At 53.3% G+C, this 19,881-nt stretch overlaps 1 protein-coding gene across 3 annotated transcripts in view; it reads right to left on the bottom strand.

Moving 5' to 3' along the window:
* Positions 1–19,881, bottom strand: part of CDYL (chromodomain Y like) — a 153,166-nt gene that overhangs the window by 53,686 nt on the left and 79,599 nt on the right. For all 3 annotated transcript variants that reach the window (XM_067751893.1, XM_067751892.1, XM_067751894.1), the window contains one exon: positions 15,660–16,326. In XM_067751893.1, coding sequence (XP_067607994.1) covers positions 15,660–16,326 — 667 coding nt within the window. The remainder of the gene's footprint in view (positions 1–15,659; positions 16,327–19,881) is intronic.

Genomic DNA, 19,881 nt, shown 5'->3' with positions numbered 1-19,881 from the left:
GAGCCAGGGCTGAAGGCCAGCTGACCCGTCACTCCGGCCTGCCGTTAGCAGACTACCTCGGGGAGAGAAGCCCCAAAGCCGTGTGAGGCTGGGCCACAGGAGGACAGCTGTTGGGAGCCCCGGGGCCGGCCCGCAGTCACCGAGCAGCCAGCTTGGGCTGCAGAGCTGCAGGCTGAGCAAGCCAGCATCTCCTAGAGCACGCTTCTAAGGCAGAGGTCTAGCTTTGGCCAGGCACTAGATGAGTGCTTCTCAAACTAGGGTCCAAGGCCGCACTATTCGAGTCTGTGAGGTGAAAGCCGAGCTGTGAATCCTGTGCTTTCACCCCGGTGACCACCTGCAGGGCCGATGGCCTGCCTGCCGTGGGGCTCACAGGCCCCTTTCCCATCCGGCTGGATCAGGCTGTTGCCAAGGAGCCCCTCTGGCTGCGATGCTTAACCCGCTTCCAGGGCAATGCCGGAGGCGGGACCACACCCACCTTTGCGAGAGACCCAGGTATTCACCGCGCGTGGCTGGGCACGCGCCTGCCCTTTAGAGGGGGCCGCCGGTGCACACTGAAGAGGGCGGCCCAGAGCCCCTGACTGCGGGCAGGCGTGTGCATCTCTTCACTGTGGACCCCCAGGAGGGAGGCCTGGAACACGGAACTCAAGGGCGAGCCAGACTCAGAACTGCGTGCTCACCTTACACAGACCAGAACCACAGGCTGAAAAGCAAGAGATCAAGAGAGAAGGTTTAACCTGACACATCATTTCACAGATGAGGACAAGAGCTACTCAAGGGTCAAGAAGGAAAACTGACCTCAGCACAACAGACTCAAAATACAAAGCAAACACCTGCTCAGTTACATAAACACTGTATAAAAAATAACAGCAATTTCAGAGTCCAGCTTTGAACATTAAGACTACGTACTTCGAAACTGTACTAGGGCCAAACTCCCACAGTCAGCTTTTCTCTCCGTTCTCCCCCGAATCGGGGAAACAGACACCACAACTGCCGTGGCTTGTTCTGCATTTTCCAGCGGCTCCTCTTTTTGCAGCAGGACATCTGGGCAACATCCCAGCTCTCGGGCGGCACCCACCTGACCCACTAGAGCCCCGGGTTCTAACGTGGACCGGATACGCGGTCATGGCTGTGGCTCTGAAGACCCTGCCAGCATCTCCCCAGCCGGCCCAGGACCACCCAGGGGCAGACCCCAGGACACCCAGTGTCCCCCTGCTCGTGAAACGCACAGCAGGGGCCCCCCGTGAAAACTGGATTACTCTGCAAGCGGGGAATTTACTGGGGTAACTCCTCCTTCCCCACAGGAAGCCAACAAAGCAAAACTCAGATGCAGACTGTTCACGCCACTCCCGCTCGCGGCTGCCGGCAAGCTGGGGCGACTGGGGCCCATCAGGTGAGGCTGGGCTGCAAAAGCGAAGCACGGAAGTCAACCTTCTGACAGCAGGACGGAATGCTTCCACTCTCCCTCTGAAGTCCACAAGGTAGTGTGAGCGCCAGGCAACGGAAACGCTGCAGCTGCAGTCACACCCCGCGTAAGACGTCACCCGTCCCAAGGCTGGTGTGGGCTGTGGGCTGTCCTCTTCCTACAACCTTTACACTCGTGCTGTGGCCGGTGAGACCAGAAGCCATGTGAGCAGAGTACTGGCGACACGTTAATTAAACAGCATGCGCTTCCGTAATCCCCCGATCATGTTCACGTTATCATAGGATTCCCTCAAAACCAAGATGTCGTGTAACCTTCAGAGCTAATGCCAAGTACAGGAAACAGCTGTCCAGCTTTGCTGAAAGTGTTGTCCGGAGAAGAAACGCTACAATCAGGATGCTGATTTAACTGTACCAGCAAGATCGCAGTGCAGCGCGAGAGCTTCAGGTGGTAACGTGTTACATTTCATGAAAATCACATCATACGTCCGTGGGACGGGTGGACCCACTGGATGAAAGGCGAAACCTTCACCCCCCGTTACCAACATGAAACTTAATTAAAACTGTGGGCAGGCCTCCTCACATACCACATCTTGTTACTTTGACTTTAAGATTTAATTAGAACCAGCGACTTTTTTTTAAGGCTCCAACCCCTGTAGAGTTGCAGGAATTGCCACGAGAATGACCTAGAAATGGTCCTGTGGGCTGGAGAGGAAAGGTCTCCATCGTAAGGGGCCCAGCACTTGAGCTGCCAGCCCTGGGGAAGTGAGGGGCTTCCAGACACGAGACGTGGTTCAGGCTCCAGGGTCTTTGCCCCCAACCCAGACGGAGCCAAAGCCTTCACTGATTTAATTCTCGAAAACAAACCTTATGACTCCCTTTATTACCTCCAGATAATACAGCGGTTCACCCTCCCACAGGTGGCTCCCAACTGCACGTGCCCTGGATGAAGCACGTGCTGAGATTCTGTCCTCCTTGGTGACAAATCCTGTTTTTCAAAATCGGCGACTAGTTTAGGAGACAATCCAGGCTCGTCTCGGGCAACGGGGGAGGCCAGCACCCACACTGGCATCAGATCCCAAGGACTAAGACCTGGGACCGACGCTGACACACGGGCAGGGAGCTGCCAGAGACCAATCAGGACGGTGCCGTCCAGCAGCAAGGATGCCTCAGTGGGCTTCACATTCCTCGTCTGGTCTTGGGGTTGCAGAGGACGAGCCCACCACGCAGACTCAGGGTAGTCAATCTCCTAATCATGTGAGCCCAGAGTCAGCGAGACCGGGATGCACCAGCATTTCCACAACTGTCCTCACAGGGGCGCACTATCTGCTTGACCCCGTTTGACTTCTGGAATTCAGGTGAGGCTGGCGGTGGGCTGGGCTGGGACAGTGGTAAAGCCTTAAAAGTGCAGCTGAGGACGGGGTGGGCCCTGACCTCCTGGTGCAGCGGACGACACAGGGACTGTGAGGTCCGCTGGGGACCCAACGTCTCGCTTCTCGCGTGTGGACTTTGTGATGGTGACCTCAGCACGGAGCTGGGAGAGCTGCGTTTCGCAGTGGCTGACGTGGCCCTAAGGCATCTACCTCTTTTCTCCTGACGTAAGAAAGAACTGCCCTCCCCTGGCCCTCCTCGTGTCACCCACACGTAAAAAAGAACTTGAACTGCAGACAGAAATGAGAGATAACTGTGACTGAGATAACCGGCCAGAAAGGGGGTTGTTTTAAGGTATTCTGAGAACTTACTATGTCCCCACTAGAAAATATTTTTAAGCACAAACAACTCTTCACGAATGAAGCAGGGGAGGCAGACGAGACGTTATCATAAAGAAACCTGATTATGACATGCATCTTCCCAAAGGCGGGGGCTGGAGGCTGGGGGAGTTGTGCCCGGTGAACAGAGGAAGGGCTAACAAAGCCCCTTGCCTTGAGGAGCACGTACACAGTTCAGAACACAACCTGGAACAAAAAAATCTTTCCGACGTCTCGGCAGGTCCCGTTTATGGTTCTAGACTGAGAGGCAGTTACATTAGCTCCTTATCACTAGGGGAGATGGGTATTTGCTATAGGAGGGTAACTGCTTTTTTTTTGCGGTACGCGGGCCTCTCACTGTTGCGGCCTCTCCCGCTGCAGAGCACAGGCTCCAGATACGCAGGCTCAGCGGCCATGGCTCACGGGCCCAGCCGCTCCGCGGCATGTGGGATCTTCCCGGACCGGGGCACGAACCCATGTCCCCTGCATCGGCAGGCGGACTCTCATCCACTGCGCCACCACGGAAGCCCGGTAACTGCTTTTTAAACAGAGACAGTTTATCTCATTAGGTGTCATCATTTCAGCAAGAGCAGGTCTGCACAAGGGTAAGTTTATTACCATCTCCTTATCGATAGTCTGGTTTACTGCTCTTGCCTTGAGGAACACCGCCTAGACCCCAGGGCTCAACTTTGAACACTGCGGCCTGGAGGTGGCCGTGCTCTGGCTCCATCCGTCCTGGACCAGGGACGGAGCTACTTTCTCTGTCAACCACCGCGCCATTCAACGGAGCCCCGTAGTCAGAAACGAGGGCTCTTTCACCAACAACTGTCCCTCCGGGCTACGCGCCCCTGGAAGTCAGGGGCTGTGTTTTATTGAGCTCTGTGAACTCCCAGCATCCAGCACGGAGTCTGCACACGGGAGACGCTCGCCACGCGTGTGATGAGGACGCACGGAGCTTCCAGGACCCCCTGCCCCCCGCCCCCGTGTGGAGACAGCTGACCGTCAGCACGGAACACCTTCAACCAGAAACCATGTCTGAAGCCTAGTGAGACGAACCCAGCACAGCCAGCTCCAGCTTCAGGGCCCACAGCAGCCACGGAGAGGGGGAGGGGCAGGCGAGCCAGGAGCCCCCGGAACCAGGCCCCGGGAGAAAGCACGCAGAAGCCTTCTTCTCCCCGGAGCACCCAGATGATGGCAAGCACTTTACAGCTAGAGGGAGTGCTCTGTCCTCACTGCGTTTGTTTGCTGAAGTTGAATGAATTCTTTAATTAGATTTTTGCCCAGACAAAACAATACTCTATTAATATTCAGTAAAACGCTAGTAATGAGAAGCCATGTTAAGATGAACCAGGAAAGAAAATGCTTTTATCCACTCCACACATTCAGCTCCCACCATGAGGCCAGGCAGGTGGTAGAAAAAGTAGGACGGGAGTCTTGGTTCTTACTCCCCAGAAGGCCCCTGTCCACCGGGTACACCTATGAAGAGGAGGGTGTCACCTCCATCTCAGGGGACCGGAGCTCGGCCTGCTACCTTGGCCCCTGAGTGTGCAGGCAGCAGGGAGTGCCCAGGCATCGGAACCCGAAGCAATGCTCCCAGCACCAGCAGCTGCTCCGCGAGGGTCACCTTGACGGCCCGGCACACCAAACATCCCTCTGCGAACAGGTGCCACGGCGAACAGCCCCGGGGACCGTGCCACTCAAGGGGGGCAGAAGAAGAGCACGAAGCAACCGAAAAGAGAACGAGAGGTAAAAGGCGAACGGGGAACAGCAGCGCTCCAGAACAAGTGTTTTAAAAACAAAGATGCAACAAGCGTTGGCAAGGACGTGGAGAAATGGAAACCCTTGTGCACTGCTGGTGGGATGTCAAATGCTGTGGTCCTCAAAAAATCAAAACCAGAATCACCACGTGAGGCGGCAATCCCACCTCTGGGTATTTAGCCAAAAGAATTCAAAGCAGGGTCTTGAAGAGATGTCTGTACATCCATGTTCACCGTAGCACCATTCACAACAGCCAAGAGGTGGAAGCACCCAAGCGTCCATCGACAGATGAATGAAGGAAAAAACACATACATACCATGGAATAGTACGCAGTCTTAAAAAAGGAGGAAATTCTGACAGGCTATAACACGGATGAACTTGAGGACATTACGCTCAGTGAAATAGGCAGACGCAAAAGGACAAATGCTGTGTGACTGCACTATATGAGGTCCCTAAAGCAGTCAGTATCATAGAAACAGACAGTAGGATGGTGTTGCCAAAGGCTGGGGGGAGGGGCATCCGTGTTTAGTGGGGACAGAGCGTCACTCTGTAAGAGGAAGAAGTTCTAGAGCTCCGCTGTGTGACAAGGTGAACGCACTTAACGTTTCTGAACTACACGCTTAACGATGTCTCAGATGGTAAACTTAGTGTTTGTTACCACACCTGAAAATGAAAACAAAACTAAAAGACGTGATAAGCCATACGAAACATGTCCTCCGCTCCACATAAAACACTAAAAGGCTGGAGCCCCGACTCCGTGGCTGGGGTGGCCAGAGGTCCGGGTGCCGAGAGCCAGACCGAGGGCAGAGGAGGAAAGGAGAGGACCAAGAAGGTGGCCCAAGAGGGAAGCGAGGATCAGGGTGGCAACAAGATCGTTTTTAAGAGATCAAACCCCGAGGAAAAGGGGTTGTGAATCCTGACGTTCTCCATCAGTCCAACGCTGGGACAAGTGCCAGCCACTGCGTCGTGAGGACCAGTGACGGGTGGGTGGGATGAAGCGGGGGACTGGCCGCAGAACGCCGGGCCGGTGCTCTCCCGGGGTCAGAAGTGAGATGTCAGGCCGAGTCCTAGGGTGGGAATAAAGGTGTGAAGCCCGTCTCTGAGGGATGCTGGAGCACCACCGGGAGGTCGGAGCATCAGTCAGTGACAGGGGAGAAGACACAGACCCGGAGGAAGCTGCCTGGCACCACGGGCCCCAGAGCCTGGGGGTCAGCACCTCCACCCCAGAGCCGAGGGCAGGAGGCCCGGGGGCAGGAAGGCGGGCGGGACATCCCCTCCCAGGAGGTTGAGGACATCGGGGAATCTGACGAGGACACAGCAATGAACGCTGCTAAGCTGGGGGCAGATGAGAAGGGAGAAGCCAGCTCCACGGCGGAAACGCACAGAACTGAACGCCGAGGTCATTTCCACCTCGAAAGGACCTGGGCCCGAGGCCCGGGACAGGCTCCACTGGTCTGAAGCTCATTCTGGCGACCCGGGGTTCTGGAAGTGGGTGCATCTCGGGAGAGGCCCGAGTCATTACCTATCAAGTTGCCTCCTGCACGCTGTCATACAAAGTGAAATTATTCACTGGTGTTTTAAAAAAGATGTTCTACACCACATTAACCTACAGATGTTTTCTTCCGCTTTTCCAGCTCGAAGAATCACCTCTCACTCCATATTTGCACGCGGGCTCCAAACCTGCCCTGGCTCTCACTTCCTTGGCAATCTCTCCCATCTCCCCCGACAGATCTGCTGTTGCTTTTTCACCCACACTCTTTTTAGAAGACAAACACTAAGGGTGAAAGCAGAAGAGACAAAAATTCCTCCGGCAACTCGTCCACTCATACAAATGTTCATCAAGCACCTACTCTAAGTAAACAACCGGACTGGACGATACAGAAGGTTCCAGAGGAGACTGAAATGCTTTCACATCCCACCGTCTACGGTGTTATCGAATTCGTCCACCTGTTCTGGATCTTCCCCACCAGACTTTCCTCTCAGAGATTCCTCTAGGGAATCGGCTCTCCTCCACCCAGTCCAGGTTCCCGGGCCACTGCAGACCTCTCCGCCCACAGCGAGGGCATCCTGGGGAACTCGACTCCTAATAAGGGTCTTCCTTCAGGTGGTACCTGATAACCTGACTTATGAAAATCACCTTCTCTCATGTGTAATTAAAAATGTGACCGACTTTTAAAAGGTGACATCAAATTAGGAGGAGATAAACACAGTGGCAGCCCCCAAGACAGGACCGCGAGGGCCACAGCAGGCAGAAGAGCACCCAAGTTACGCACAAAGCTAGGAAGTGAAAGGGCAGCTCAGGTCCACTTTCACGGCGAGCACCGTGGCGGCCGACGGGGCGAGGAGGACCATGTCCGCGCGAGAGGGCCACCCAGAGGCCGGAACGGGACAGTCACTGGAGCTGTTATTATTCAATGATCAATATTTAACACACACGATTTTCTGTAACTGAGGAGAGCAGAGTTATATTTTAAATGTACTCAGTAACCTTAAATGTGTCGAGACTCTCGGGGGCTCAGCCCAGCTCCCATTTCTACTGCTCGTCGGCTGGGGTGTTCCCTGGGGAGCCAGACTCTGGGTGAGCTGTTCTCACCCACTGGAACTTCTGGGAAGGAGGAGACTCTTCTCTGCCCGGTTTGCTGAGAGGGTCGGCACGCCAGCCCTCACCCTCTGAACGAAGCAGAGACAGCCTGTGGCGGGGAGACGGGGTTCTGGGGGTGGCTGGATCCAACTCTGACCCAATGGAGGCATTTTTGTTTGCTCGTTTAAACCAATTTGAGTCATTTCACTCACTAGAGACAGAAAAAAGTCTCGACTATTATAGTACGGTCAGTATTGTGAACCATGCTTATAAAAAGTCCCTTGTCGCCCGTGTGACACAGAAGAACCAAACAGGAGTCAGGAGCAGGTTCTACCATGGACCCTCCTGTCCCACCAACTCTACCAAATCACCTTCTCTTTCAGAACCAGCCTCGTCTGTAACACGAGATGCTCTGGAAGCAGCAGCAGCAGCAGGTTGGAGAACTTACGACAGAACAAAGGCAACAGAAGGGCAGGCTCGGAGGTGAGACTGGGTGGGTGTCCACACACAGCTGTGGACAGCTGTCTATCAAGGATGTCACTGGTGGCATATCCCAGAAGCCCAGCCTCCCGCTGCAGGTGACAGCAATAAGAATACAAGATACAGAAGATGCGTGGGGTTTGGAACAGGTGTTCAGCCCCACTAGTCGGCAGCAACAGGAGCAAACGTTAAAAAAAAAAAAGGAATTTCACCTGAATATGTGGTTGTTCTTCTGCCCGTGTACCACTCAGTTACAAAGTTCAAAAGGAGCAGGAACTGTAGTCGGAAAGGTTCTTTCTTTGCATATGACGACCTAAGGAATCCAAATTCTTTTAAAATTATAAAATTCAAAGTTAATAAAATAACACACTTCGGCATATTCAAACCTGGGCAAGAACCATAAAATTAATGCAAATTAATTTGGGCTGTTCTCTTTAAACTGCTGTAAATATCCCTTAAGGCAGAGACCAGACAGGCCCGTTCACTCCACCCCCTGGCGTGGGAGCCAGGAGGACGGGCACACACGGTGGCTCAGACACGAGACGAGTGTGGCCCCCGGGGAAGGGTGACATGCACGTTCATGAAGTCTTCACACTTTGGAAGAGCTGAACCGCCCACCCCTCCCTCCACACACGGCCAACACCCCCCCTCCCCGCCCACTGCAAAATAGGCAAGGGCTATATAAAGGGGACTAAGAAAAATAAATGCAAACCAGCAATTATAACCTGTAAAAACAGAGTTTTCATGTTTTAAAATTAAAACAATGATACCATTTTCTACCTTCTCGTTGGGCAGATTTTTTTTTTTTTTTTTTTTTTGCGGTACGCGGGCCTCTCACTGTTGTGGCCTCTCCCGTTGCGGAGCACAGGCTCCGGACGCGCAGGCTCAGCGGCCTTGGCTCCGCGGCATGTGGGATCTTCCCGGACCGGGGCACGAACCCAGTGGACTCTCAACCACTGCACCACCAGGGAAGCCCCTGGGCAGATACTTAAAGGTTGATTAAGAACAGATCGATGGGCACCCAGCCTTCAAGCTTGTTTAGAGAGCAATTTGCTAACATCTGAATCTTAGGTCAGTCGTAGCCCTTGCATTTACTCTTGTTCACAGCAGCAAGCGTGCCGCCTCAAATGATGCAGGATAACAGCAGTGTCTATGCACGCACGTACGTGCGGGTATAAATACACACGTGCACGGGGCGGAGGGGGGAGAGAGCAAATGAGGCAAAACGCAGACCGTCGGTGAACATGGATACAACGGTAGACGGGTTTTTCTTGTACTGTCCCCCAACCTCTCCATAAGTTTGAAATAGTATCAAAAAAAAAAATCAAGTTTATGACTTCAAAAGAAGTGAGGTAGAGATGTGAGTCTTAAAATACAAAGTTCTCCAAGACAGGATGTCAAATGAAAAAGACAAATCCAAGAACATTTATGGAGTATGATTCCATACCGAAGAGTACAGACACCCAGAAAAACGTCTGAAATGACACACGTCAAACTATTGATGTTCCCTCTGGGGAAGGAAATGGTATTCTGAGGGGAGGTGGCGATGGTCAACTTTCCTGTTTCACTCGATGTACCTGAAAATTACTTGTGCCAAAAATCACAGTATTTCTGGATTACCTGTGTTTAAGGCAGGAGGTACGTTACCATGTCTGCTGCTGTAGCATCAATTAAATGTATTCATTTACGGGGAAAAACTCACAGTGCCTATTGTGGTTCTCACCTAAAGGATGAGGCCAGACACAGGCCCCTGCGGGAACACGACACACTATGCCTGAGGCCACTCTAGCGCCTTAAGGGCAGGACCAGGGACACTAAACGAGGGGAGCACCCAGGCCCAGGCGCCACAGTGCCCCCTGCTGAGAAGCACTGACATGAAGTCACTGAGGCCGTGCGATAAGTAACCACGACATCTCTGAAAGAATGGAGGAGGGCTGTTCATGTGCATCTGAAACGTACATCCAAGACGCATCATGAAAGTAAAAAAGAAACCTAGCTGGCAGAGCCACACGACAAGTATGAGCCCACGGATGTACTGAAAAGATGTACTGTTTGTACAATTTCTGGAAGGAAAGAACTGTCAGCAGCAGCTCTCTCTGGGGCGGGCGGGCTTTTACTTTTCTTTTTGTTCTTTTTTTTTTTCTTTTCGGTACACGGGCCTCTCACTGCTGTGGCCTCTCCCGTTGCGGAGCACACGCTCCGGACGCGCAGGCCCAGCGGCCATGGCTCACGGGCCCAGCCGCTCCGCGGCATGTGGGATCTTCCCGGACCGGGGCACGAACCCGTGTCCGCCACATCGGCAGGAGGACTCTCAACCACTGCGCCACCAGGGAAGTCTTTTTGTTCTTTGAGATGTTTTAATTATTTTATGTTTTCCTGTCATTAAAAATGTTGAATTATTAAAGTATTTATTTAAAAATAATTTACAAATGCCTAAAGACAATTTCAAATCAAGATCTCAAGAGCGAATAGGAACTAAATCTGTCTAACTGTAAGAACGTAAAATATACTACAAACAGAAGGATTTAGTAGCAGATAGTTCGTTCACATCTTGCTCTACAAAACCACAAACTTACAAGGGAACACAGCACAGGATGGCCTGAGAACCACCTGGAGGGTGTGCTGAGAGAGAGTCCGGCTCGAGAGGCGGGATGGGGCCCAGGGGTGTGCGTTCCTAGCAGGTGCCCGGGTGCTGACGCTGCTCTGGGCACCGCACTCCGAGAACCACTGGAATAGACAGAGACACCAAGACAGTGGAAACGAAGAGAGAAAACCAAACAGTCACAAGGGCTCTGAAGTGGGCTCACTGGGTTAAGGCTGCCCCGAGTCCCAAGCACTCCTGAGCGTCCCTAAAACCTCGCAGAGGAGCGAGGAGGCGAGTCTCCCAGAAGCAGAGGTCGGAGCTCGGCAGTCAGGTCGGGTTCCTCCTGCTGGGACTCGGGCTGGTCCAGAGCTGGCTGGGTGACTCCCTAAAATGTCTTAGGCCCGTTGAATGTGTCATGATCACACTTAGTTCATTTTACACAGGATAGGAGATGTGATTACAAACGGTGAGCTGATGCTTCAAAGAGAACAGTGATGCTCTGGAAAGTATACACAGCGCACGGGTGAAAGGATGGTCAGATCAGGTGTCAGTGAGAAAGTGGAAAGAAAGAAAAATGCTAGGGCTGTGCACCCAGGCAGACTGCTAAGTACCTAAGATCGTGTCCACTTTAATGAAGTCCAAACTGGAAACAGGAGAAGAGGGTTTAAGGGTGTGCGCCACACAAAACCAGTGGGTCCACGTGTAAAGAAAGAGGCTCGCTCTTCAAACAAGTGGCGAGTGAAAGCACCCCTTTAAAGGCCTGGGCTCCCCATCGGGGACTGGCAAAGAGCCGCCCATTTGTAAGTTTTCAAGTAAAATGATGACGGTCTGTATGTTTTCAGAGACTCCTGGGGGTGACCGACTTCACCCCACAGGCTGCTGCCGCAGGGCAAAAACCTCTTCTCCGTGGGGCCTTGTGCCTAAAACTCCACTGGAATCTGAAGCACATCCAGATTTGGGGGCCGCCGAGCTCAGCTCAGGAAGGAAACGGGGCGACTGCACCGGTCTGCGGGGCCATCTACCGTGTGCTCAGGGCGGGCAAAGCTGAGTGCCCACGAGCCGCTGGCAGGTCATCTCCCCCCGGGAGACTACGACAAATGACAAACGCTTGTTGGTTTCAAATGGAAATCCTTCGTGGTGAGCCCTCGTACACACATTTAACTGACGGTCTGCTACAGTGCGGCTTCAAATGTCCTCTTGTCCAGTGGACACTTCCTGCTGGGGCCCCGCTGACCGGCGACTGCCTCTGGGCACTGGTCTCCTGGCCTCCTAACCTTCCCTGGAGGTAAGTTCCGATGTCAGCGCCTACACAGCAAGTGGCCCCAGGGCTCCTCCTGCAGAGGAGCCCTGGACCGGGATCCCCGGCATCATCTGCTTCTTATTCTTACTGGGAGGAACTTATGCTGCAGCTTCTCCAAAGAAGCAGCCCACTTTTCCTGAAAATTTCTCCCGGGAGCTTCCTTCAACTGAAATGCTCACGGGGTGGAAGACATGTGGTGTGTTAAGGTATTTCCTCCATCATTTTCCTCCTAAATCTGTTAGCTTTGACTTAAAATCCAGCAGCCAACCCTACATGGTAACACTGATAAGGTTTAGACCTCATTTCAAAAAACGTTTGCTACTAGTATTTTCTCAAATGTCATACTTGTGGAATGGTGATCAACTATATATTTGAATTCACGAAAGAACAAAGTAACAATGATACAGTTTTTAAAAGCAATTGCTTCTTTTGTAGGATTAGTTCATCAGGCAATTAAAAGAGCATGAAAACAGTAACGTATTAATAAAAAAAGAGTGGAAACACAGCTGCATTGCCTACATTTAAAATTTTTTCTATTTCTGAGTGAAGCAATATATCATCTTTTAAACCTGTGTCATACTTAAAACAGTCAAAAACCAAACACACATATGGTTAGTCTGTAAAAGTCACTGTGTGTGTGTGTTAAAATTCTCCAGAAACATTTACTCTTTTGGGTAACAGGCATTTAAGTATCTGCCGTGCTTGGTGGCAAAAATATACCCCCTACTCGATTAATGTTTTGAATAGGAGACCGTTCATTTCCCGATGACTCCGCAAGTATCTGCTCCAATTAGTTTTAGAAAAACAAATCAGGGTTCTGGTGCGGCTCTAAAATTACCGTGGAAGGTAGAAACAAACATCTGTGTTAAGAATGTACGAACGTGGACCAACCACCCAAGAGGGCCTCGGTCCTGCTCGTCAGGAAAGAGACACGCTGAAGGCGAGGATGTGGTTTTCCGGAAGGTTCCATGCTCTGGACCACAGACCTTGTCTTTCCAACAGCACCCCCTCTCGTTTAGTGTGACCCAGCGACAGGGCGAAAAGGATGTGTCACACAGCCTCTTCTCCAGCGAGCACTGTCCTACCCATATCACTCCCGCCACACGCAGGCCCTGCTCTGGCCGCGGGGAGGCTCAGCCCTGCAAGACAACATCCCTCCCGCAGCCCACAGTCCAGTGGCAGCAAGAACGAAGGCATCTTCCATGCAGGAGGGTGACACGAAGCAAAGGCACCCAGTGACCCTGACAAGCGTCTGGGACACCACTGCAAGCCTGGTTCACCACGGCCTTAGAGACATTCCCGAGGGGCTGCCAGACTTGCCGCCATCTAAGTGGCGAGGAGATTCCGACCTGTATGGGACCGGGGTGGGCAGAAGAGAAGGGCGGTCACAGGGGCCTTGGAAACGCATGTTACCCGCACCCCAATCAACTACCTCCGCAGAACAAGATAAAATAATTTAAGATTTTACGCTCACACGCCCCCTGTGGTTTTAACCACAGACACCCTTTATAGACACTGAAAAAATTCTGAAATGGCTACGAGTGATAAAAAAAAGGAAGTCACCCACTTTTTATTTGAATAGAAGCCACAACCCTCCTTATATACGAAATTGAGGGCTTCTGCTGCGGGCAGCCAACCCTGCAGGACTGTGCTGAGAGCAGAATGTGGGAACTTAAGAGTCAATAGTTTTGAAAATTAGGGGTCCCCTCTGGCCAGAAAACGTACGTACACACAAGCTCTGTGCACAATCAAAGGGGAGCCCCAGGACCTGAGGCCCCTGTGCCCGACTCCCAGGACCAAGGCTTCCCAGAGCAGGTGAGCAAACTTCTTCTGTTAAAAGCCAAGCGGCCCACCTTCAGCCGGCAGGCTACACAGTCTCGTCACAGTGATTCAACTCTGTCCCTGCAGCTGGAAAGCAGCCAGACCGTAGGTGAACGAACGAACGTGCCTGGGTTCCAGTAACCCTCTGTGGAACAGAAATCTGAATTTCTTCTATTGTCACGGATCGTGAAATATTATTCCTCTTGATTTTTTCAAACATCAGAAAATGCGACAACCATTCTTAGCTCCTGGGCCACACAGGGCTGGGCCCGCGGGCTGTAGTATGGCAGCTCGGGCCCAGGCCTCGTCTGCAGCACCAGAGCCCAGGCGGCACCTGGCCCAAGTGAGCGGTGAAGCAGGAGACGTTTCTTTCCCTGGTGAAGGTGGCCGGCAGTGGCGAGGAGAACACAGGGTGGGAACTAAGAGACGTGCTGATTCCCGCCCGGCCCGAGCACCCAGCCTCTCCGGACCTGACCCCCGTCTGCAGAGTGGAGCCTCCTATCAGCGGGCTGTCGGGCCTCGTCTGCCTCCGAGCCTCTACGCTCCTTCCTTGCGCCGAGGTCAGAGGGCTGTGTCTGTGGGCAAGTCAGCCACACGAGAGGTCAGCTCTGCGGACGCGCTCCAGGCGAAGGCCAAAGGCAGGGCAGGGCAGCGGCGTCGGGGCGAAGCGCGTGTCTGGGAAACACTGGCGAGAGGCCCCTTTACTGTGCGAAGGGGACCCTGACTTCAGTCACATCCCCCCAAGCCTGCGGGACGCACCACAGCAAGATGGCAGAGCGCTGTCTCAGGGGAACACGTCTCTGGAGGAAAAGGGCGCCCCAGACAAACCAACAGCACTTCTCCTCGTTTTGTATTATTCTAAGCGTGGGCTGAGGGAGATGCGCACAGGTACAGAGACCGTCCCACTCCTGCAACACGGAGGGCGAGGGCGCACGAGGGACAAAGGGACATGGGAGCGGGTGGCTCTTGGACCAGAGGAAGAGCAGTGTCCACGAGGTGGAGAAGGAGCAGGGCAGAGAAGAGCAGGCGCCCCGACGTGGAGAAAGAGCTGGACAGGCAGGGGAGGGCCGCGGAGAGACTGGGGGCTGCCTGCCCACGAGGTGCAGCAGCTGGCGACCAGGGATAGCGCCCCCGTCCAAGAATCACAGTGAATGGACAGGAGCTGCCAAGAGGCGGTGGAGCGGGGGGCCGGTAAGACAGCAGGCAGGTACCGTGAGGTGAGGCATATGTTAGAGAAGATGTAACAGAATATTCTAGAAGAAGTGGCGGCTCGCCAGGCACACGAAAAGGGCAGGGAAGGTAGCTGTCCGTGCTGATCCCCAGGTGTGCTGTCCTGGGGTCGGGGAGGCCACAGGATGACCACCCAAGCTGCAGCGTCCGGCTCAGGAACAGGGTAAAAGCGGAACAGAAAAGAGCACCCACGCTGAACGGCCTCCTGCTCTGAAAAAGGGACCCGAACAGCGGACTGTCTTAGACCAGTCGAGGTCCCGAAGGCTCTTAGGTCATCAATATCCTCCTTGAAAGGCACTTCCGGTTACTTAGATGGGTTAGCACAACAAGAACCATGACTTCTCATCAATACCGGTCACACTAAGAGAATTCAGATGGATTCCTAACATGAGACCCGGTGCCTAAGAGATGCGTAAAGTAGAAACTAGCTGCAAAAAACCCACCAACCAACCGACCGAACAAAAAACCCAGCCATCACCTACTCAGAGTGGGACACTGTCTAAATCAAGTCAACGTGGGGGTCCAGTCTGCGGACGGCCAATGAAACAGAGACAGCCAGTGCTGACTTCAGACGTCACTGTCAAAGGCTTCAAGGAAAGAAAGCGGGGGCTGGCGAAACCTCTCCAGGGTTCCCGCAGACAGACATCTGTCAGAAGCGGAGCCCGCAGGAGCCCCCGGGCCCACACCAGACTGCCCTCCGGGGCAGGGACCCCACGCCCCTCCAAGACCATCACTCACCTTTCCCGTTCACGGCCAGCCCCGTGGCCATGGTCGCGGTCACGGGGCTGGACACCTGCGGCACCAGCGGGTGTATCCGGGGCCGGCTCCCCATCCGTGCCCGCTCGGCTCCGGGGCCCAGCAGGGCTCCGACCGGCTTTTCGGCCGCCACCTCCGGCGCCACCGTGTCCTCCTGCCCCTGCTCGACGGGGTCCAGCTTCTCGGGGCTCTCGCTCTGAAAGCCGTCCACCGCGGTCCTGCTCTTGATGGGACTCTTGGGCACGAGGATCTTTATACCTGACTTGGCCAGGTCCATGTTCTTCCGGTTCGAGAGCGACGGGGCTGGGTTCTTCCTGAACTTCTGGCTGGCGGCAAACAGCGGGCTGGCCTTGGGCTCGTGCTCTTTGCCGACCACTAGCGATTTAGGAGAGGCCTTGGAAAAGCTGCTGTTGGTGGACCTGGAAATCTGCTTCCTAGCGTTGTTCGGGGAGGCCCGGTTGGCCCTGGTGAAGGGGCCCTCCCGCTGCTTCTCGGTGTGGCGCCTGTTGAAGTCGTGGATGTACTCCTCGCAGTTTACCAGGTGCTGCTCCGGTTCCCAGGTGTCGTCCTCGCTGTCGTAGCCCTTCCACCGGACCAAATATTCCGTCTTCCCTTTTTTGTTCTTCCTTTTGTCAACGATTCTTTCAACCTGATTATAGGGGAAAAGAGAAAAGTATAAACGCACTATCTGAAAAATAAGGTGCAAGTGTAGTAATAATGGATCATCGAAAATAATAAAAACCGCAACAGGTGATGCACGCGATCGTCTCTTCCCGAGCCAAACGGTCTGAAAACAGAACAGTAACAGAGCATTCGGGGTTTTAGCGATTTCCTTGAAATTAAGTCAAACAAAATGCTAAAATTTCATGCTCAGAATATATGGACGTGTTAGGTAGCTTGTTTTTTTGTGATTCAAGAGGGGCTCTCCTTCTATTTTTTATACTGAACGCCGACCACCTGAGCTGGTTTTCACGGTCACAACTGGACCACAGTGCTGGGCATCTCCAGCCTTCTGCCTGGTGATCCTGTCACCAACAGCAGGCGCCCAAGAAACAGCACGGCTGTGGTCCAGGCACCAAGGAAACAGGGTCGGTACCGACAGCGTCACTTAGAAGCACTCGGTTAAAATGAAAAAGGTCAGCAGAGGACTTAACGCTTTATTGGTAATAAGATGGTGTAGAATGGTCAGGTTATTTACGTTTAAAACTTGGTTTTAACTAGTGCGAACCAACATCTTTAAAGGAAGATGCTGTCAGTCTTTGAATTTGATGATCAACACATCCCGTATCAAATTTATGAATTTACACAACCTTGGCATGAAACGTACTGTTATTACCGTGACAAATTCCACTGCCTTAATTGACATCCTAAGTGTAGGTGGGAGAGCGTCTATGACTCGTGGGAACGAACCTGTTTCACATAATGTCCCCCAAGTTATTGGGGAAATACAATCTGTGGCTACCTCTCCAGTCAACAGAGAAACCACCAGCCTGCTTCCCCAGTGGCAGCAGGTACCTCGTCCCTCGTACGCAGAGGCCTGGGCCCCACGGCAGGCAGCTCTTTAACTAAGGAGACAGGGTCTCCTAGGCCGTTATCAGGGTCTTCAGCAAACTTCTGGCAAAGCTACAGGTTAGGCCAGCTGACACAACGGTGTACCTAGTTCCCTAACATGCCAAAGTAGCAGAAGCCGAGTACAGCTGCAGACACTGGAGGGGAGTGGGGAACACCCTACACCCCAGCATCTGCCCTACTGTCGAAATACCCCCCAAACTCGCCAGTATACCTACCTGGGGTGTAGAGAACGAAAGCCCTGAACTACAGAAAAGCCTAAAGTTAAATGCACATGACTGCCTCTGGGCGACAAGGATTAGGGGAAGGAAAGCCAGGTTTCAGCAGAAGGCGGGTCTCACGCCAGGCAGACCCCGCATCACAGCGGCGTCAGGCCTGCACGGTGGGCCCCTGTGGCCCAGGCTACAGCGCGGGGAGCTTTCAAAGTGATTTCCTCCCATTCCTCTGCTTGTGAAGAGCTGCGTTTAAGGGTGTGAGTATTTCCATTTAAAACACATGTGTCTGGACAATTCCACGCCACTCAATTTCATGGCGGAAATAACTTAAAAGTTTTAGATACAAGCGGTAAAGAGATTCTCTCTTGACAGCTAACAATGTTGTTTAATAGTTGGTTTCTTTCTAAATCAACTTCCACCCCAGCAGCATAAGGGAGGCTGGACCAGGGCGGCCCATCTTCCTTTCGCCTGTTTCCTTCAAGCTGCACAGGGCTCTGGTCAGGGAGGACAGGTCTCCTCCCCCGACCCCCGTGAACGGCTGGCGCTCCCTGCAGGCCGGCCCCCCAAGGGCTGCACCGCGTGTGCACCTGGCGGCCACACTCCGCTCGGACACTGAGAGGGGCGGGGACAGGGCACGCACAGGAGACCGGGGCTCGGAAGGAGCCACGTGGGGCCCGACCACGCCACTACACCGCTGGGCACGAGAGCAGCCACAGGCGCCACGGAAACAATACTTCCGCGCCCTGAAGTGAGGGTTTTGTCATTTTCACGTGTTCTAAAATAGGGAACTTCCGATTTTCTTCAACTATTTAAAACCTGTGGAAACCATTCTTCCGGCTGGCCTGCAGGTCCCAGCTCACAACCCCACAGTAGACGGGGAAGGAGCAGTGGGCCCTCGGGGCGCACGTGCTGCTCTAACTCTCGCGGGGACGTGACTGCAAGCTGACAACACGTGTGGCTGACACGGGGACACAGACACGAAGTGGCGGGTCTACGCGAGCCACACCGGGCATGGGACACACAGCGTGGGAGGTTCAGGCCCCTAACACCAACCTCACACCATTATACTGGACACCCTAAACTTACAGCGCTAGAGCCACCTACCCTGCTGTACCAAGTCCCCACTCACCTCCCAGGGGAACCACTCAAGTTCCTAACAACCTGCCTGCCTTCTGCCCAAGGGAGTTGTGACCTTCCTCCTTTCACCCTGAGAAACACCGGGCCACGTGCCACCAAACTGGGGAGCACACCCTCCTGCCCAGAGAAGAGTCGGCCATCAAGGGGGCCGTGTCTGGCAGATGAGTCCACACAGGACCGCGTGGTGAGCAGTCAGTCTGTAACCATCTCCATTTCTCCTCGTCGTCAGGCCACAAAGCGGGGAACCATTTACTGCCAGGCCCATGAGCTGGTCAACACAGCGAGCCATCGATCTCCACGGATTTTCCTCCTATCTCACCAAGCGACCCGTGAGGCTTTCATCCTCTCCTCTGAGAAAACCACATCCTTGTCAGTTTCCCATCATCCTAAGCGAAACTCAAGAACCGAGACGTGTCTGTGATTTCACCCCATCTGCAAGCGATCACGCGAGTCTGCACTGTTTCATAGATGTGGCAAAGGCAAGACCCCTGATCACAGACAGAGGACTCTGTTCCTCAGCAGCTGCAGCAGCCAGAGGACCAGCATCTCCTTGCTCCAGTCCCCACAGGATGACACAGACGGCCAGGTGAGACCCATGCACACAATGGGTGATGTTACAGGACAGGAAGCCAGTCTTTTATGATGGGCCGTGAGCACGCCTGCCCCGACCTCTGGCAGGAGAAACTATGGCTGTCTTCTAAACAAACATCCTTGGACAGCCCTGAAAGATGTTCAAGGGTGGGGGAGCGGGGGCAGAGGGAAGGAGCAACTGGATGAAGGTGATCAAAGGGCACAGACTTCCAGTTATAAAATGAATAAGTTCCGGCGACGTACGGCATGGCAACTGTAGTTAACGCTGCCCTATGGTATATCTGAAGTTGCTAAGAAAGCAGACCCTAAACGTTCTCATCACAAGGAAAAAACACTTCTCTCTCTTTTAGTCGTATGAGATGGTGGATGTGAACTAAACTCATTATGTGAGCATCTGGCAACGTATGTTAAGTCAAGTCATTACACTGTGCACCCTAAACTTACATGGTGCTGTGTGTCCATCATATATGATAAACCTTGAAGGAAAAAACCATGTTCATGAATTCAGAGTAAATGCTGTTAAAAATGAAAATTTCCCAAATGTACTATAGATACAAGACAATCCCAATAATCATCCCAGCACGATTTTATGTGGAAACTGCTGAGATCTGATCGTTTACGTGGAAAGGCAACAAACCTGAAGAGCAACCCAGAGCAATCCTGAAGAAGAACTCACTGGAAGACTCAGAGCC

The sequence above is a fragment of the Pseudorca crassidens genome, chromosome 10 (genome assembly GCF_039906515.1).
Source record: "Pseudorca crassidens isolate mPseCra1 chromosome 10, mPseCra1.hap1, whole genome shotgun sequence".
Classification (NCBI taxonomy): domain Eukaryota; kingdom Metazoa; phylum Chordata; class Mammalia; order Artiodactyla; family Delphinidae; genus Pseudorca; species Pseudorca crassidens.
This window is presented reverse-complemented; position numbering and strand designations above follow the sequence as displayed.